Source organism: Halictus rubicundus, chromosome 8 (genome assembly GCF_050948215.1).
Source record: "Halictus rubicundus isolate RS-2024b chromosome 8, iyHalRubi1_principal, whole genome shotgun sequence".
Lineage (NCBI taxonomy): Eukaryota > Metazoa > Arthropoda > Insecta > Hymenoptera > Halictidae > Halictus > Halictus rubicundus.
The window spans coordinates 16,511,301-16,526,554 of record NC_135156.1 but is presented as its reverse complement, the minus strand read 5'-3'; the positions used below and the strand labels follow the sequence as shown (position 1 = coordinate 16,526,554).

Sequence of the window (15,254 nt, the reverse complement as noted above, 5' to 3'; positions counted from 1 at the left end):
CATTTAATGTTTATATTCAAAAGAACCATATAATCATAAAAAGAGGCAGGACCGCCATTATAAATATGATAGATATTATATTGGGTCATTCCACGCGAAACCAGACACTTTTTGGAGTAATGTTTCGGATTTTCTTCAAATTTGAATGTGTGTAGTCTTCAGTGACCTATGAACGAATCTCGAAGGATTTTTCGATATCTTAAAAATTGATGATTTCACAGACGTGTAAAAAGAAATAAGTCAGTACAACATATAAAATAAAAATTTGTATATGTCAACTATCCTTTATATAATGGTTATTTGATGATAAAATGCTAAATGCCACGACATGTCCGCTGGAAGGTTATCTATTATTACTTCGTAACATTACACAGCGTTTTCTTTCAATAAGCACGATTGTTCTAACATTCCCCGACGGTTTCCTTGAACTTCGACAAAAAAACATTCGTTGAGTGCAATTGTCTCAGCAACCTTTGCAACATCGTCGCTCGCATTGCGAGCGCGTTAATTGAAAATCGGTTTTAATTATTCGGAACGGAACATCGTCACGTGTGTCGGCACATTATATTTTCGGATCGCTGTTTTGGAATAACCGCAGTGTATTCGTTTATTGGAACAACTTGCCTAGTGTACAAAAGTATACAATTAATTAAAAATTTATTAGAAATACGCAACAATTGCGATCGCCTCGAGCGTTCCGCGTAACAATTATTATTTTCCTCCTTCTCCACGCGAATCTCAGTCTATTTAGTCCTTGCGGAGACCGTACGAGTTCCACGCTGAAAAACAGAGAAGTCAATGGTTAATTAAAAATTATAAGAGTCGATCATTTGCATAGAATCTCTAGACTACGGATGTATATGCAAAATAAAAATTTTCTGCATCGATTACAGGGTACTGGCACGAACTAAACATTTCTTTTTTCCATTAATAATTTTAACAAATGGACGATCATGTATTCATTTTCTTAAATGCTTGTCATCTTTCAACAGTTTTCTATCACTGATGAATTTCAAGCATTCGATAATTCTTGAGGACCGAAGAACTTCAGATACATAATGTATTGTTTTTGCAGGTTCGTTGATGAATTTCAACTAGTTCACATGTCAGGGGTCGGGGAAATCGTGTCACCTTTAATTCTATCTTCGCATTTGACCAAAGTGGGGTACCAATCGGCGCTGGTATAGTCGAGTTCCGGTAAATTGCCGCCATAGTTCTTCGGCAGGTGGCTCGGCGGGATGTGCTTGTGTAGGGATTCCATTTTGCTGCCGTGGAAGAACATGCGTTTCTTCAACTTCTCCCTGACGAAGGGCTTGAACATCTGCCAGACCATGTTGAACAGGATCGGTTGTTTCACGATGTGAACCTGCAAAGAGCAATCGAGTCAACACCAACAACTTCGTTCGGTATAACTAAAAGAAACCCCGTAGATGTTGTAAAACAATTGATTTCATTCCGTCTGTGTTGCGAGACAAAAATGATTGACATCTTAGGCTCTCTTGTGCAACTATTTCCATAAGTATTAAATATTTTCTGAATAATTCACGCATTAACGAGGTATTCTGGTTTTAATTTCTAGGCGTTTTTTTCCGGAAAAACTGTTAAAACTTTTGCAGTGGGACTTTGCACGCACATTTATCGATGTTTGAAGTACGCCTGTGATTTTTCTAAAGTGAGAATAATCAATAACGATCTTTTTATATATTCTACAAGACTTGTACTGGAATCGATTTTTTCGAAATCAAAACCCACAATACCCCATTCAGTTTTCGTGGCGAACCTCTTTAAGACGCAACGGCATAGCATCCTGGATGAAAGTCAGCAGCTTCATGCTGTAAGATGGCGTCAGCCCGAGCACCTGCTTCATGGCCAGTCCGTCGAAGTCCATAATCACGACGGTTCCGTAAATCTGCGAACGGAAACGCATCGTGAGTATCGCGAGGAAATGAGATCGCTCATGCGATGAAAGCTAATTTTTCCTCGTAAGATATTGCACAACCATCCGACTCGATTTTCTACAATAGAACGACCTTTTCCTATAATAGAAATCGCTCGTCCGTCGTTTCCAATTCACACGAATGCTCGGCGCGTCGCTGCTCGCAATTTCCATCGTCGAGAACTTTTAATAACAAATCGACCAGCGAACGCTGCACTGCCCCCCTCGTTAAACAATGCTGTTCCGCGTTTTTTTCTTTTGTTTGCTGATCGGTAAACTATATTAGCATCGATGGACTTTGCTCTCGGCGCGTGTTTCAGCAAACGCGACTTTTAGAAGAGATTTTCGGGTACGGTTTTCTAAAGCAGGTAGAACCGAAATTTAAGTAACTGAAATTGTTTTTTAACGTCCATTCCATTCTATTTAGTAAAATAGCTCGGCTCAACGTCACGCCCATTGTTACCATCGCTAAATAATAAAATATATAACGCTTTCGAGAGCAATCTGAACATTTAGAACCCGGTTTTCATGCAGTTATGGCAAAAATGAGCTAGAGCAATTTTAAATTCTACAAAGATTAAAAGAATCTGCGAACGCGCTGATTTTGAAACAGATTATTTTTCACCCAATTTCACAATTCTCGATCGAAATTTATCGCCAGGAATGGCTAGGCGATGCCATTGAAGTACTGGGTCACGGTGGACCCGGGTCACGTCGTTGCAGTGTTAAACTATACGGTGGAAGACGTTTCAGCAAATTTTTTTCTAATTTTCACATTTCTCTAGATGTGCAAACAATTAATTCCGAATGTTCGATGATCCTGACCTGCGTTTCCGGTTCCAGCATGGCGACATCGTGGATCAGATAGAACAGTCTGAGTATCTGGTCAGCGGTGACCTTGGAAGGGTCCCAGGTTTTCCCAGAATTGACCACCATCACCCTCCTGCCCTTGTGATCCCTGCCCTTGAAGACGTTGACAACGTTGTGCTCGAGAAACGCTGTCCTCTCGTCGCTGGGAATTAGATTCTTGAAGAGGCTGGCGTTCTTCTCCTTGAACTCGGCCACTCTCTTCATCAATTCGTAGGCACTGACCGGGTAGAATTTGCACGGCCGCAGGAAGATCATCAGGAAGTCATCGTCGGTGCCGTAGTAGAGCGTGGTGTCCTCTGAAGAAAGAATTATTACGTCCGATTAATTTCCGATCCGTAGCAAATCAATTTTACTGGGTTCCTCTGAAGAGCAGATCATATTTCCTGTTACAATAATTTCATAAACTGACAGCACGAATTATGACACTTTTGCGAAGACACGAAGAGACTAAAGTTCCACGTGATCGAAAGCAATTTATTGAACGAAATAAAAATTGAAAGTTTCATATGTGTGGAATGAAACAATGGAACGAAGGTCCGAACGATCGAATTTGTTTAGGAGCATCGGCGATCGCAAGAGAACAATGAAATCTCGTCAATTAGGGGAGAACATGATCGAATCTCTCGGTTGTTTTCCCATCAGGGGGAAAGGAAGGTTATTTCCTATCTAATCGTCGTCGAATCCGAGGCGTAATTATGGAAGATCGTTATCAGGGCCGAAAAGAACGATTTTCATTTCACGTTCCGCGACAGCGATGGCGGACGGAACTGTCCTCGCGTGCGAGGAAGATCCGGGCTCTGTCCTGTAGGAAATTGCCTGCGCGGAACCTCGTTAAGGAAATTGCAATGATCCCCCATTTGCCTGGAGAAGTTGCAAAAGCAATCGGCGGCTCTCGTGCCAACGAGATTCGACCGTGGGACACGCGAGACTCGATGGAAAACCCGAAAAGAAAAAGAGAGAGAGAGGAGGTTTCCCTTCCGCCATTTTGAAAACGTGGACGAAATTGGCGAGAGGAAGTATTCAGTCCCTGCAATCTATTAGGTGTGCAAACAAATTATTGGATGAAACGGCTCCGAGCTGATTTGCACACCTAACGCATAATCGCGAAAAGGAAAGGACTATGTTGCAGAAAAGCTTCCTGTTCCTGAAAGCTTCCTGTGACTTGAAAATAGATTTAAGACCAATAATTTGAGAATCAATTTTCTAGGCTTGTAACAAGCCCTGCATCGAACGCAAAAGTAGTAAAATAATTATGGCGAAGATCTAATAATAGAATAATTAAATAATAATAGTTCAAAATTGAATCGAAGTACGAAGAGACAGATATACGAGTTCGGTGTCCCACTGTTTGAGCACCAATTAACACGCACTTGTGATTTAAACGTAAAGCGATATTGTGATTGAAAACTCGATAAGCACGATGATACAATTCGATCGACGATAATCGTGTAAGCACGAGTGCCCCTTTCGTTCGCACACGCGAAACTATATCTATGTAAACATTTAATAGGAACACCGATAAGGGAACGTCTTCGGCGAAGCGATATAAATTATTGACTGTTGAGCTACTAGAAAACTAAAATACACAGCTGGTTATTGTGTTTCGGTTGAAACAACCGAGGAGCTGAAACTTGTCAGAATTTTCCGTCGATCTTACGGACGCCATATTGGAGAAAGACGAGATCCTCTCTGCACACTATTTTCCCAGGAAACGAACGTATGAGTCATCGTATTGAACAACTTTTCCATAAAATACCAAAGCTATCGATGTAACAATTATTCGCTCTCAAACTTTTGAGTTCCACTGTACTCTCGCGATAAAACAACAACCATATCGCATTGTTAGGTGGTCGCCTGCTCCGCTGATTCCTCCATGCACCAGAAAACAATACACGTTCGCCTATCGTCGACTTCAAACCGTTTCGCTGAAACCTAAATCTCAATTTCAAGTCACTTATCGATAAATTCTAACATGCTAGACCGAGGACCACTATAATTACTCATGTTCTCGACATCAGACAGCTGTTCAAAATTCTCCGGAAAGACGAAAATTTCATTGATCCTCGTCGTTGCCTGTCTATCAGAATGAAAATACAATCAATTGAATTAGAGATTCTGACCGACTGGATCAAAGGTCACGGCAATCTCCCCAGTATCTTTGCTGCGATCTGCACCTAACAGCTTCTACAATTTTTTCGAAAAGACAATACAGGAAGGTTTCAACGGCAGAGCCCCGTTGTTTTCTAGTTTGTCGATCGGTGGACGGTATCAGCCATTATTTCCGACGCTATCAGCGGCGGACGCGATTCTGCGCCAGTGCAATAAGAATGTTATCTCGAGTGTACGGATCTCCTTCGGTTCTCGTTGCCGCAGCCGAGGGTCAAGGTCCGTCGGCTTCGTTTATCGCGACGGATTTCGGATCGATCGCTCTTATCGGGGATCCTCGATCGCTGCCACGTAGTTACAGGTTGTTTACGATAAAAAAAAAAAAAAGAAACGAATCTCTATCGTTAACTCTGCCTCATACTCTCGAGCTCGTCGAGCGCCCGAAGATTCCCACAATATCAATCCAATTCAATTAACACTCCATCAAAAATTAACATTTACAAATTGATCGCAAGGATGCGTTAAAGGGAAATTATTCGAGAGAAAAAAGAATTATTCTAGAATAAATTTTTCTTTGAATACACGGGATGATCGATAACTGATGGAAAAACCGAAAATTGAGTAATTTTATATTGAAAAAAGTAAGGCGAAGTAGGTATACAGAATAGAAAGTTAAAATTCATGATGAAGGATACTACCTAACATTTTCCACTCTAAAAAGAAGAAAAATTGTGTTGAAAAATTCGTTCGCAAGGATTCGTTGAAGGGAAATTATTCGAGAGAAAAAAGAATTCTACAATATATTTTTCTGTTTCTTCGAATACACGGGATGATCGGTAACTGATGGAAAAACCGAAAATTGAGTAATTTTATATTGAAAAAAGTGAGGCGAAGTAGGTATACAGAATAGAAAATTAAAGTTCATCATGAAGGATACTACTCAACATTTTCCACTCTAAAAAGATCAGAAATTGTGTTGAAAAATTCGTTCGCAAGGATTCGTTAAAGGGAAATTATTCGAGGGAAAAAAGAATTATTCTACAATAAATTTTTCTTTGAATACACAGGATGATCGATAACTGATGGAAAACCCGAAAATTGAGTAATTTTATATTGAAAAAAGTAAGGCGAAGTAGGTATACAGAATAGAAAATTAAAATTCATCATGAAGGATACTAAGTAACATTTTCCACTCTAAAAAGAAGAAAAATTGTGTTGAAAAATTCGTTCGCAAGGATTCGTTGAAGGGAAATTATTCGAGAGAAAAAAGAATTCTACAATACATTTTTCTGTTTCTTCGAATACACGGGATGATCGGTAACTGATGGAAAAACCGAAAATTGAGTAATTTTATATTGAAAAAAGTGAGGCGAAGTAGGTATACAGAATAGAAAATTAAAGTTCATCATGAAGGGTACTACCTTAACATTTTCCACTCTAAAAAGAAGAAAAATTGTGTTGAAAAATTCGTTCGCCCTTCCTCGTTTTAGAAATTGTTATATAATACCGTACGATTTCAGTAATACGTAAACCGTTCCCGCGTATTATCTTGTTTGTTTTAAAATTATTTTTAGTCCGTAATGTTATGAAAATCGGTTCTGTTCCGAGGGAAAAAAAAATTATTACACCGCGAGAACTGTGTTTCGAAGCGAGCCAATGGGCGGACGAAAGACAGATAGAGCGAGCCACGATTCCATTGGCTCGTGATAACAGTTATCAAAGTACGTGACCCCGGGTCTAGCCTCCGATGCACTCGGATCGTGTCGGTACACGTTTTCGGAGTTTAGGAAAACACGGTTTTATCGTAACGAAGAAACACGTTCTTCATCGACACGTCTTCGGGAATTTTTTATGCCATCATTTATATTCCTCAAATGTCAGTTCCGGAGGAACGTCATCGATGACTTTAGCCTGTTTGTTCGTCTAATTTGCGTTTATCTGGACTCCTCAAGAATCGCGTGTCCTATTGAAAACGCGACGGGTCCATTAATCACCCGGTTTTCCTCCGATTGTCTTTCTAATTAGCTGAGAGGAAAAGCGCGTTAGCGCGATGACGTCTCTCACAAATATTGTAAAACTGTGTTTTCTCAGTTTTGCTGTTTTGTCTCGTGACACGTGTCGGAGCATTACCGACGTTTATTCAAAGCTTGTTCATTTATTATTCAATATTTTCAATTGCTAGAAATGCTAGAAATTCTGCAACTCCGACTGAAAATTTGCTGCGTTCGGAAACGTAATTCCGCATCATAAATTGCATTCATTTAATGCTACCCTACCGGAATACTAGACATCGATAAGCTGAATGCATTCAAGCTCGTGAACATTATTCGCAGAAATGCATAAAATTAGTTAACAATTTCAAGTTTTTTAATTTCGTTAATTTCGCGAAAATGATCGAATCGATGAAAAATTCGCCGCACTCGTGGACACCGCGTCACGAATGAATCATGAACAACATTGTCGCGTTGTCAAACATTTATCAAGTGTCCGAGCGAATGTTGTAATTAAACAGGACGATTCGTCAACTCCACAAAACCAAAAACCGGAGAGGCTCTCGTCACGGCGGAAAACTCGAAAATAAAATGGAGAGAAAAACCCCCCGGAAAATAGACGATTTCCCGAACAATGAATCGTAAATCGTGTCGATCGTTTTTACGACTCCACGGTGATCCACGAGGAGGTACATCGCGTCAACGATAAAGAATAATATGAATTTCGGCCGGAAGGTGCCGCGCGAAATTACTCGGCACGCGCGCGCCGAGCTGTTCGCATAAGAGGAAATCATTTCGCGATTCGTCATGCGCGCGATTCTGCCAGCCGTGCTCGTTGGACGGGAGATAAACTATCGAAAGCGGCGCCGGGGAAAATTAGAAACGCGAGACGCAGAGTTCCGCGCCGAATTTCAGACGAGTCGTACACTCGACAAAAAAAAAAAAAAAATACTGATCGCGTCTTCGATCCTCTTCGAGAACGAGCGGCACAGGTGCGACAGCTGAAAGTCAAATTGTTCGCACGTTTGCGGATTAGAGTGTTCCGCTAATTCATCGACGGTTATTACCGGACTGCAGATCTTTATGCTAAATGAAAATTTAATACGTCATTCGTAACGGGAGAGGTTACGTTTCTTCTGTTAATAATCCAAACTGGTCGAAAATAGCGTACTTGAATTCGTAAACTCTTCTACGGTGCTTCATTTTTCACCAACTTTTGCCATAAATGCATGAAACCCGCAGTCCAGTTGTTACTGATTTCAGTGCAAAATGGTGCGAGAACGGTGACGTGAACATTCAGGCTAGAATTGGTGTGACTACGTTCATATTATTTTTCGTGAAATAGTAAAATGATCGAGGTACACGCAGTATCGTGAAACCAATTAGTGCGTTAATAAAAATGTTAATGAAAGTTCATCAATGTAAAACAGGCGCAACTTCTAACGCGATCTGTTCAAACTAAAACATCATTCTAGAAACATTTTCATTCCAAACAGAGCTAGTACATTAGTTTTCGTGAACTAATAGAATAGTTGTAATATAACTAATAGAGTGTCGATATTATGAAACAAAATTCGTACGTTGATTAATGTTGATCGATGTAAATAAAAACAGTCGTAATTTCCACCGCTGATCATTTAAAACAATTTCTGGCAAACAGAACGAGCCCAGCTTTCGCGACTCTCTTTACTTTCGCACGTTTTTCTTAAACATTCGCTAACCAGGCTTCCAATCGGAACAAATCCAACGTCACATCGTTCCTAAGACCGCAATCGATCATACTTCGAAAGCAATCGCATAAAGTCCGAGCGGAAGCGTATTTAAAATACGTTAGAACGTGTTCTCACCGGCGAGGTACTTCCTCAGCATCTCCAATCCTTTCTTGACGTTCTCCTCGGTCTCCCTGAGCTCCTTTGCGGCGAAGGCCAGGGCTTCCGGTTCCGGCGGTCCCAGTTGTATTTCGAACGACATGTCTCCAATTCGCACGGTTCCGTTCCGATCTCGTGGGCCGGTTCAGCTTTCGCGGCGAGTGTGTTCGAAACGATCCTCGCGGCAGGACGACCGCGATATATCTGTGATCGGATATATCTCGCGGCCGGGGAAGGAGGCCCGTGCTCTTGTCCACCATCTCGGATCCAATCTTTGACCGCTCAAAGTCCAACCGGCGACCAACGTGCCCGCTCTCGATCCCCCGGAGAATCGAGCAAACGATTTCGTGAGACTGTGAAACCGTGAAACTGTGAGACTGTGAGACTGTGGGACGCATCGTGCGCGGGTACGTCACCTGATAATGAAGACAGAGACGCGCACACGACGCGACGCGACGCGACGCGACGCCTGCTGCCCGACGGATTGATAAGCATCGATCGTTGCCTCCGCCAGTTTCATTCTCTTTCTCTCTCGCTGGCGAATCATCCGTTTCTTCCTCTTGAGAATCATATCGACGAACTTCATTCTCGCTTTGTCTCTCTCTTTCTCTATCTCTCTTTCTCGCGTGAGCGGATGAGTAATTCGTTTGTTCCTCGGAAGAATCAAATGACACGGGACAAACATGGAACTCGACCCCAGAGTTCTTTCTCACCGCGATCGGGAAACGCGAATGATAGCGCTACCGGGGACAGGTTGATTAGGGACTGCCGTGGCTCTTTGTGCGACTCATGCTTGTGTACCGATGGCCGAGGATGCTTTAACACTAGAAAATGACTGAATTATTCTATCTGAATTATTATATCCGAATTATTCTTTTACAATTACTGTAAATTGTTAAGAAGTTTTCATCGGAAATTTTTTGATGAACCTCCTCGTTGAAGCACACATTACAATAAATGTTGTATGAAGTCTGAATGGGCACTGTCACGGAGCGATATACGTCAGTCGCATTTGTTGCTCGGTGGTTCTGGTGTTAACACGTTCGCGGACGTGAATGCTATAGCATTCATTTTCATAGCGACGCAAAGTGACATGAATGCTGCAGCATTCAAAATGTAAAGACGATTTTGAATTTATTTAATTTTATACAACCTGAAATTTTTTTGTAATTAATATAGATTTCCGGTGCATCGGAATGAATGTACGTGTACGATTGTTTAATACAAAGTTTAGAGTTGTGCAGGTATTCGGAGCTGTTCTCGATAAATGCAATTTAATTCATGCTTGTACCTGTGAACTCGGTACGTCGGAATGAACGTACGTGTACGATTGTTTAATGCAAAGTTTAAAGTTAGACGACTGTTGTGCAGGTATTCGGAGCTGTTCTCGATAAATGCAATTTAATTCATGCTTGTACCTGTGAACTCGGTACATCGGAATGAACGTACATGTACGATTGTTCAATACAAAGTTTGAAGTTAGACGACTGTTGTGCAGGTATTCGGAGCTGTTCTCGATAAATGCAATATACATTTCAAAGTAATGACCAACTGTCGTTACTAATGACAGTTAACTTATTATTATTGTTTATGTCCAATCAGATTTCGGATGGTGCAACTAGCTTCAAGAAAAATTGCCTGTCTATTTTTGCAGCTCACTGACATTTTTTTTTGTCCGTGAACGTGTTAACGGTGTAGAAGATGGAGTCTATGCACGGAAATCGGTTTCGGTGCGGAAAATGGAAAGGATAGTGGTTGATGGTAATGCGTAGATCGGGGATTGTAGGCACTTATGGCTAAAATGAGCAGGTGCAATTTGAAGCGGTATAGTGTATAGCACGCAACTCGAACGGGCTCTAAGAAACTGTTAAACAAGATGTCCCGAAAATATTGTACTTCCTGGAAAGGTGTAATTCTTGAGGTCATTTGAAGTAATGTTTTCCTTTGCGAAAATTTTCCCCGCGGCCTTGTTAACGAGTTATTGACGAAAAACACGGACCAATCGGAGCGCGGCTACAACAGACGGACTCCGGCTCGGCCAATGCCAACGCCACGCTCAGTTGTTGCCACGCTCTGATTGGTCCGTGTTTTTCGTTAATAACTCCTTAACAAAGCCGAGGCGGACATTTTCGCAAAGGAAGAAGTTACTTCGAATCAGCTCGGGAATCGCCCCTTCCAAGGAAGTAATTTTTGGAACACTCTGTAGGTGAAAGTTAAGTGTTGTACATTATTATTGTTTTGTTTGCTCAGATCAATTTCATAACAGGAAGGTAAACAGGAAAGAAAGCAATTTGTAATGAACAGGTTTAAGACCTGGCACGCGTGATGGCCTTTTGTTTAACCAGTTTTATTGCACCGTAAAATAACTTTTACAAACGAGACCACCGGGCGTTATCGCTCGGTGGAGCACAAACGCATAATTTTAATGAATTCCCGTTGCGTAACAACAATTTTCGTTGCTTGAAGAGCCTCCTGTAACAAAAACCTGATTTACAAGCGAATAAACTATCATCACCCATCATTCTTTAAACACACTTAAACACACTTAAAACCGATCAATTTGAAAACCATTAAGACTCGATTTAACTGAAAATCAAATTGGGATATTTCGCAATGGTCCCGCAAAGAAGCACAGAAAATTTCATAGAGGATAAACTTAACGAAAAAGATTTCTCTAGAAATTTTCGATGCACGAATTTTAATTCATTCTCTACGAAGTCAAAATGACGTTTCCTAATATTTTTAATGTTGCGATTACCGAGATTGTAAAGATGCTTCTCTAGGTACATATGTATTCTAAAAAAGAAAAAATGTAATATTAATCTAAATTAATTTATAAATTAATTTATAAATTAATTTAGTCACTTTTAATGCTCCGTCGACCTAGTGTGAAGCGCCACAATGCTTTGTTGTTTCGTGCTGGCCGATGTTTTGTGCGTTTTGCTTCTGTTCCCTGCGAATTTATCGAGGATTACGTAAAGTAATGAGAATTAGAGATTGCAGCGAAACGTTGCCAACCACGATCGTCGCTTCCTCCTATCTTTTGCCGCGCGAATGTGTGCGTGCACGGTGTTCATCATGAGCACCAACAATTACGTTGACGAATTAATACTTGCACACGAAAACAATCTGGTAAAAATGACGGGGAGTATTCGCGAGAACAACTGTTCGGTGTTTCTCTACTATTGTAACAGTATCGCGAAGCATCTCGTTTCCTGTACGAGATCCATCTGCATTCAACGCTCGTCCGATGCAATTCGAATGGAAAACTGAATTTAATTTGCAATCTGATCAGCCCGATGTCGATCAGATGCAATCAGTATTTTTGTGTAAAGGTTCACCTTTTGCAGCGATTAAAACGTCGAAAAGATAAACTCGATCCCCGCGAATTACTCATTCGCTGTACACAAGGTTAATGTGCACCGAGATTATATTCTTAGAGAATTTATGGTGAATTTAATTTCACAGTGGAAAGATTATTAGCCTAATCGTTCTGGTGGACGGTTAATAATAGATTAGAAAATAGAAAATACGTCTCGGAGAGATTCGATATCGATCCGAATCGGTATTTGCGTTGCATTACATTTCAGTGATTAATACGTCGGAAAGAGAAATATTACTTGATCCCTGTGATCAATTAATCTACACCGTATGGGATCACTACACAGAGTTCGTAGATAAACTGGTAAGATGATTAAACGCAATTTAAAAGAACACGAAGATTAAAACGATTTAAGTATGTCAATATTATATACAGAGTGTCCCATAAATGTTGTACCTCATTGAAAGGGGTGATTGCTGAGGTCATTTCAAGTAACATTGTCCCCACGAAGAAGGCGAAATGATACAGAAAAATCAATGCATCTCGGAGGCGTGCAAACAATTTCTTATCCAGTTCAGATAAAGCGGGGATGAGTATACAATAAACAACAAGCGAATCTGAACCTGTTCGATGTCCGTTATCTATTGAAATTTGTTGTGCTTTTTAACAGTTCACTCGAAAATCTTATCGTCGAGTTTGTTGACAAAACCGAACACGAAGTTCGACGGGCTTCGTGGACAGAGATAACATTGCAGATCGGTGATGTAGCCACGCCGGTTTATTTAAATTTGCTCGGTGCTTCTCTGCACATAGCAAACTCACGACTGGATAGAACATCGATTAAAGTCCAATAAAATAATTCCCCTGACTCAAAGACGATGTTTGTTCGAGTGTCTCATTCGATAAGCGACATCTGAAATCTAGAATGCACGCGTTGCAAGGCACCGCTGTTGCAACCGTCAGATTCATGCGAACGAATTTTCGCGAAAGTGGAACATAAACACTTTCCTGGCGTGGATCAAAATGAAATGTAAATTAGATACTCTGGATCGACGCGGAACAATGCGCAATCAGTAATTAACTGTGTCACCCGGTATTCTTTGCCTAATTCAATTGTCGCAAAGTCGAATCAAATTTCGATTCGCTCGGATAGAAACTCGTTTTGTGTAACCATACGTTGTAACAATTGTTAGCTTTCTAGTAAATGAACGGTAATGTCGTGTTTCCATTTCAGTAATGAGATTATGAATAAAACACAATCGATTGAATTGAATCGCAAAACTGATGTTGCATGCAAATTTTTTGAGAACGTCCGCAAATAAAAACGTGTGTATCATCGCTCAACGAAATTCAACTGCAGCAATGTCTTTTTCTGTCATATTCGTGCTGAACTATCTTATCCCGTATTACTTACCATAAATATTTAGTAAACATTTATTCTCGACCTTGCTTCGTCATTCTCGCAAGTAAACTGGTAATCGATATTCTTTTTTCAGGCCGCGAGAGAGCATAACAATGATTAATCAGTCGGTTGTCGTTTGTGTTGCTTAAAATATGGACGAACGATATATTCAGCCGGGCCACGAAATTATCGTTCCAGTTCGTGGAGCGCATAAATCATGAAAATCGCTCGTTGCGTTCCTGTGCAAGCGTCTCCTGAATGTCCCATAACACTTTGCGACGCGCGCCGGCATGCATAATCATTTTTCTTCTATTATTCTCGGACAACTTCAAACGTCGGTGACGAACGACCAACGGAAATAGTCTGGGGAAAAAATTCGCTATTGTCAAAAGAAGGAAGTGGTCCACGGTTCGACATTGACATACGCCGGGCAAAGTTGATCAGGCACATTCTAATTCTATAGATCTTAGAGTCCTGTTACGTATACACCGATTAATCATTTATTTCAACAAACCGTTCTTAATTCCTCAAGTCCAAAGTGCATGCATCCAGCATTGGTTAGCGCCTGCAATAATTACGAAGTCGGAGCGAGAAAACAGTGTAAATGATTTTTAATCCGAGCGCAAGAGATTCTTACCGCAATTTACATTGGTCTTACGGGAGAAGCGGCAAGAATCATTTACGCAATTATTTTGAATTCGAGTGCAAATGATCCGTTCCGTTAGTCCCGTAAGACAAACTGTATATTCCGGCACGAATCATTTGCTCTGTTCAAACGTCCGTACAGCGCCAATTCATGCAGCGGCGAAACGCTCAAACTGTTAGCCAAACGTTACCGACCGTGCATTACCGGTCGGTAAATATGGTGTCTGATGGTGAGTTGCGATTTTCCGATTCTACAATTGTCAGGTTATCAACTGTCGGTAACATTTGGCTAACAGTTTCAGCGTTTTGCCGCTACGTCAAGTGGCGCTGTACAGACCCCTGTGTCGAGCTTCGAGATTTCGCCACAAGAGGCGCCACTGTCGTTGAGAATATGTTACCACTGTCGGTAACATTTGGCTAACAGTTTCAGCGTTCTGCCGCTACGTCAAATGGCGCTGTACAGACCCCTGTGCCGAGCTTCGAGATTTCGCCACAAGAGGCGCCACTGTCGTTGAGGAAAAGTTACCGCTGTCGGTAACATTTGGCTAACAGTTTCAGCGTTTTGCCGCTACGTGATTTGGCGCTGTACGGACATTTGAACGGAGCAAATGATTCGTGCCGGAATTTACATTGTACCTTACGGCAAAAGCGGCACGAATCAGTAACGCCCGTATTTAATATAAGCGTTTAATTGGATAGACTAATTTCTGAGTAAAGAACTAGTCACAATTACATCATCTTTACACCCTTATTAGACGAACACATAAATATTCTTCCTGTAAATGATGTACCTCACCAAGCGATTTATATGTCGCAGATGATGCTGATGATGATTTCAAGACACGTGTCCTGCAGGTTCGATGAGAAACAGATATTCTACTTTTACACTGAGCGGGTGACATACAGAATATAATTTGCTAAATGACTACTTTGCGTGAAATTCAACGTTATCGAAAATACTCAAAGAAATCCATAATAATATAAAGAAAGAGTTGAACAGGCGTCTGTCTCAATCTGTAGCCCCGTTAAATCTCTCCCTGGATATAGAGCTTATAGAGTTTCATAGAGCTTGGATTAGAACTCTGTTTATTCATTTGCAAAACCATCTTCCGCC

At 41.0% G+C, this 15,254-nt stretch overlaps 1 protein-coding gene and 1 long non-coding RNA gene across 2 annotated transcripts; one reads left to right on the top strand and one right to left on the bottom strand.

Annotated features, from left to right (window-relative positions):
• Positions 1–251: 251 nt before the first annotated feature.
• On the bottom strand, positions 252–9,089 carry LOC143356125 (retinaldehyde-binding protein 1). Its single transcript, XM_076791562.1, has 5 exons — positions 8,751–9,089; positions 2,762–3,102; positions 1,781–1,909; positions 1,132–1,366; positions 252–779 (listed from the first exon to the last, which is right to left on the bottom strand). Exons 1-5 carry the CDS (start codon positions 8,872–8,874, stop codon positions 748–750), a joined length of 861 nt encoding a protein of 286 aa, XP_076647677.1. The 5' UTR covers positions 8,875–9,089; the 3' UTR covers positions 252–747.
• LOC143356127 (uncharacterized) lies at positions 4,805–6,347 on the top strand. The gene is made up of 2 exons (XR_013082618.1): positions 4,805–5,563; positions 5,603–6,347. It is a non-coding gene; the product is annotated as an uncharacterized LOC143356127 (long non-coding RNA).
• Positions 9,090–15,254: the final 6,165 nt, after the last annotated feature.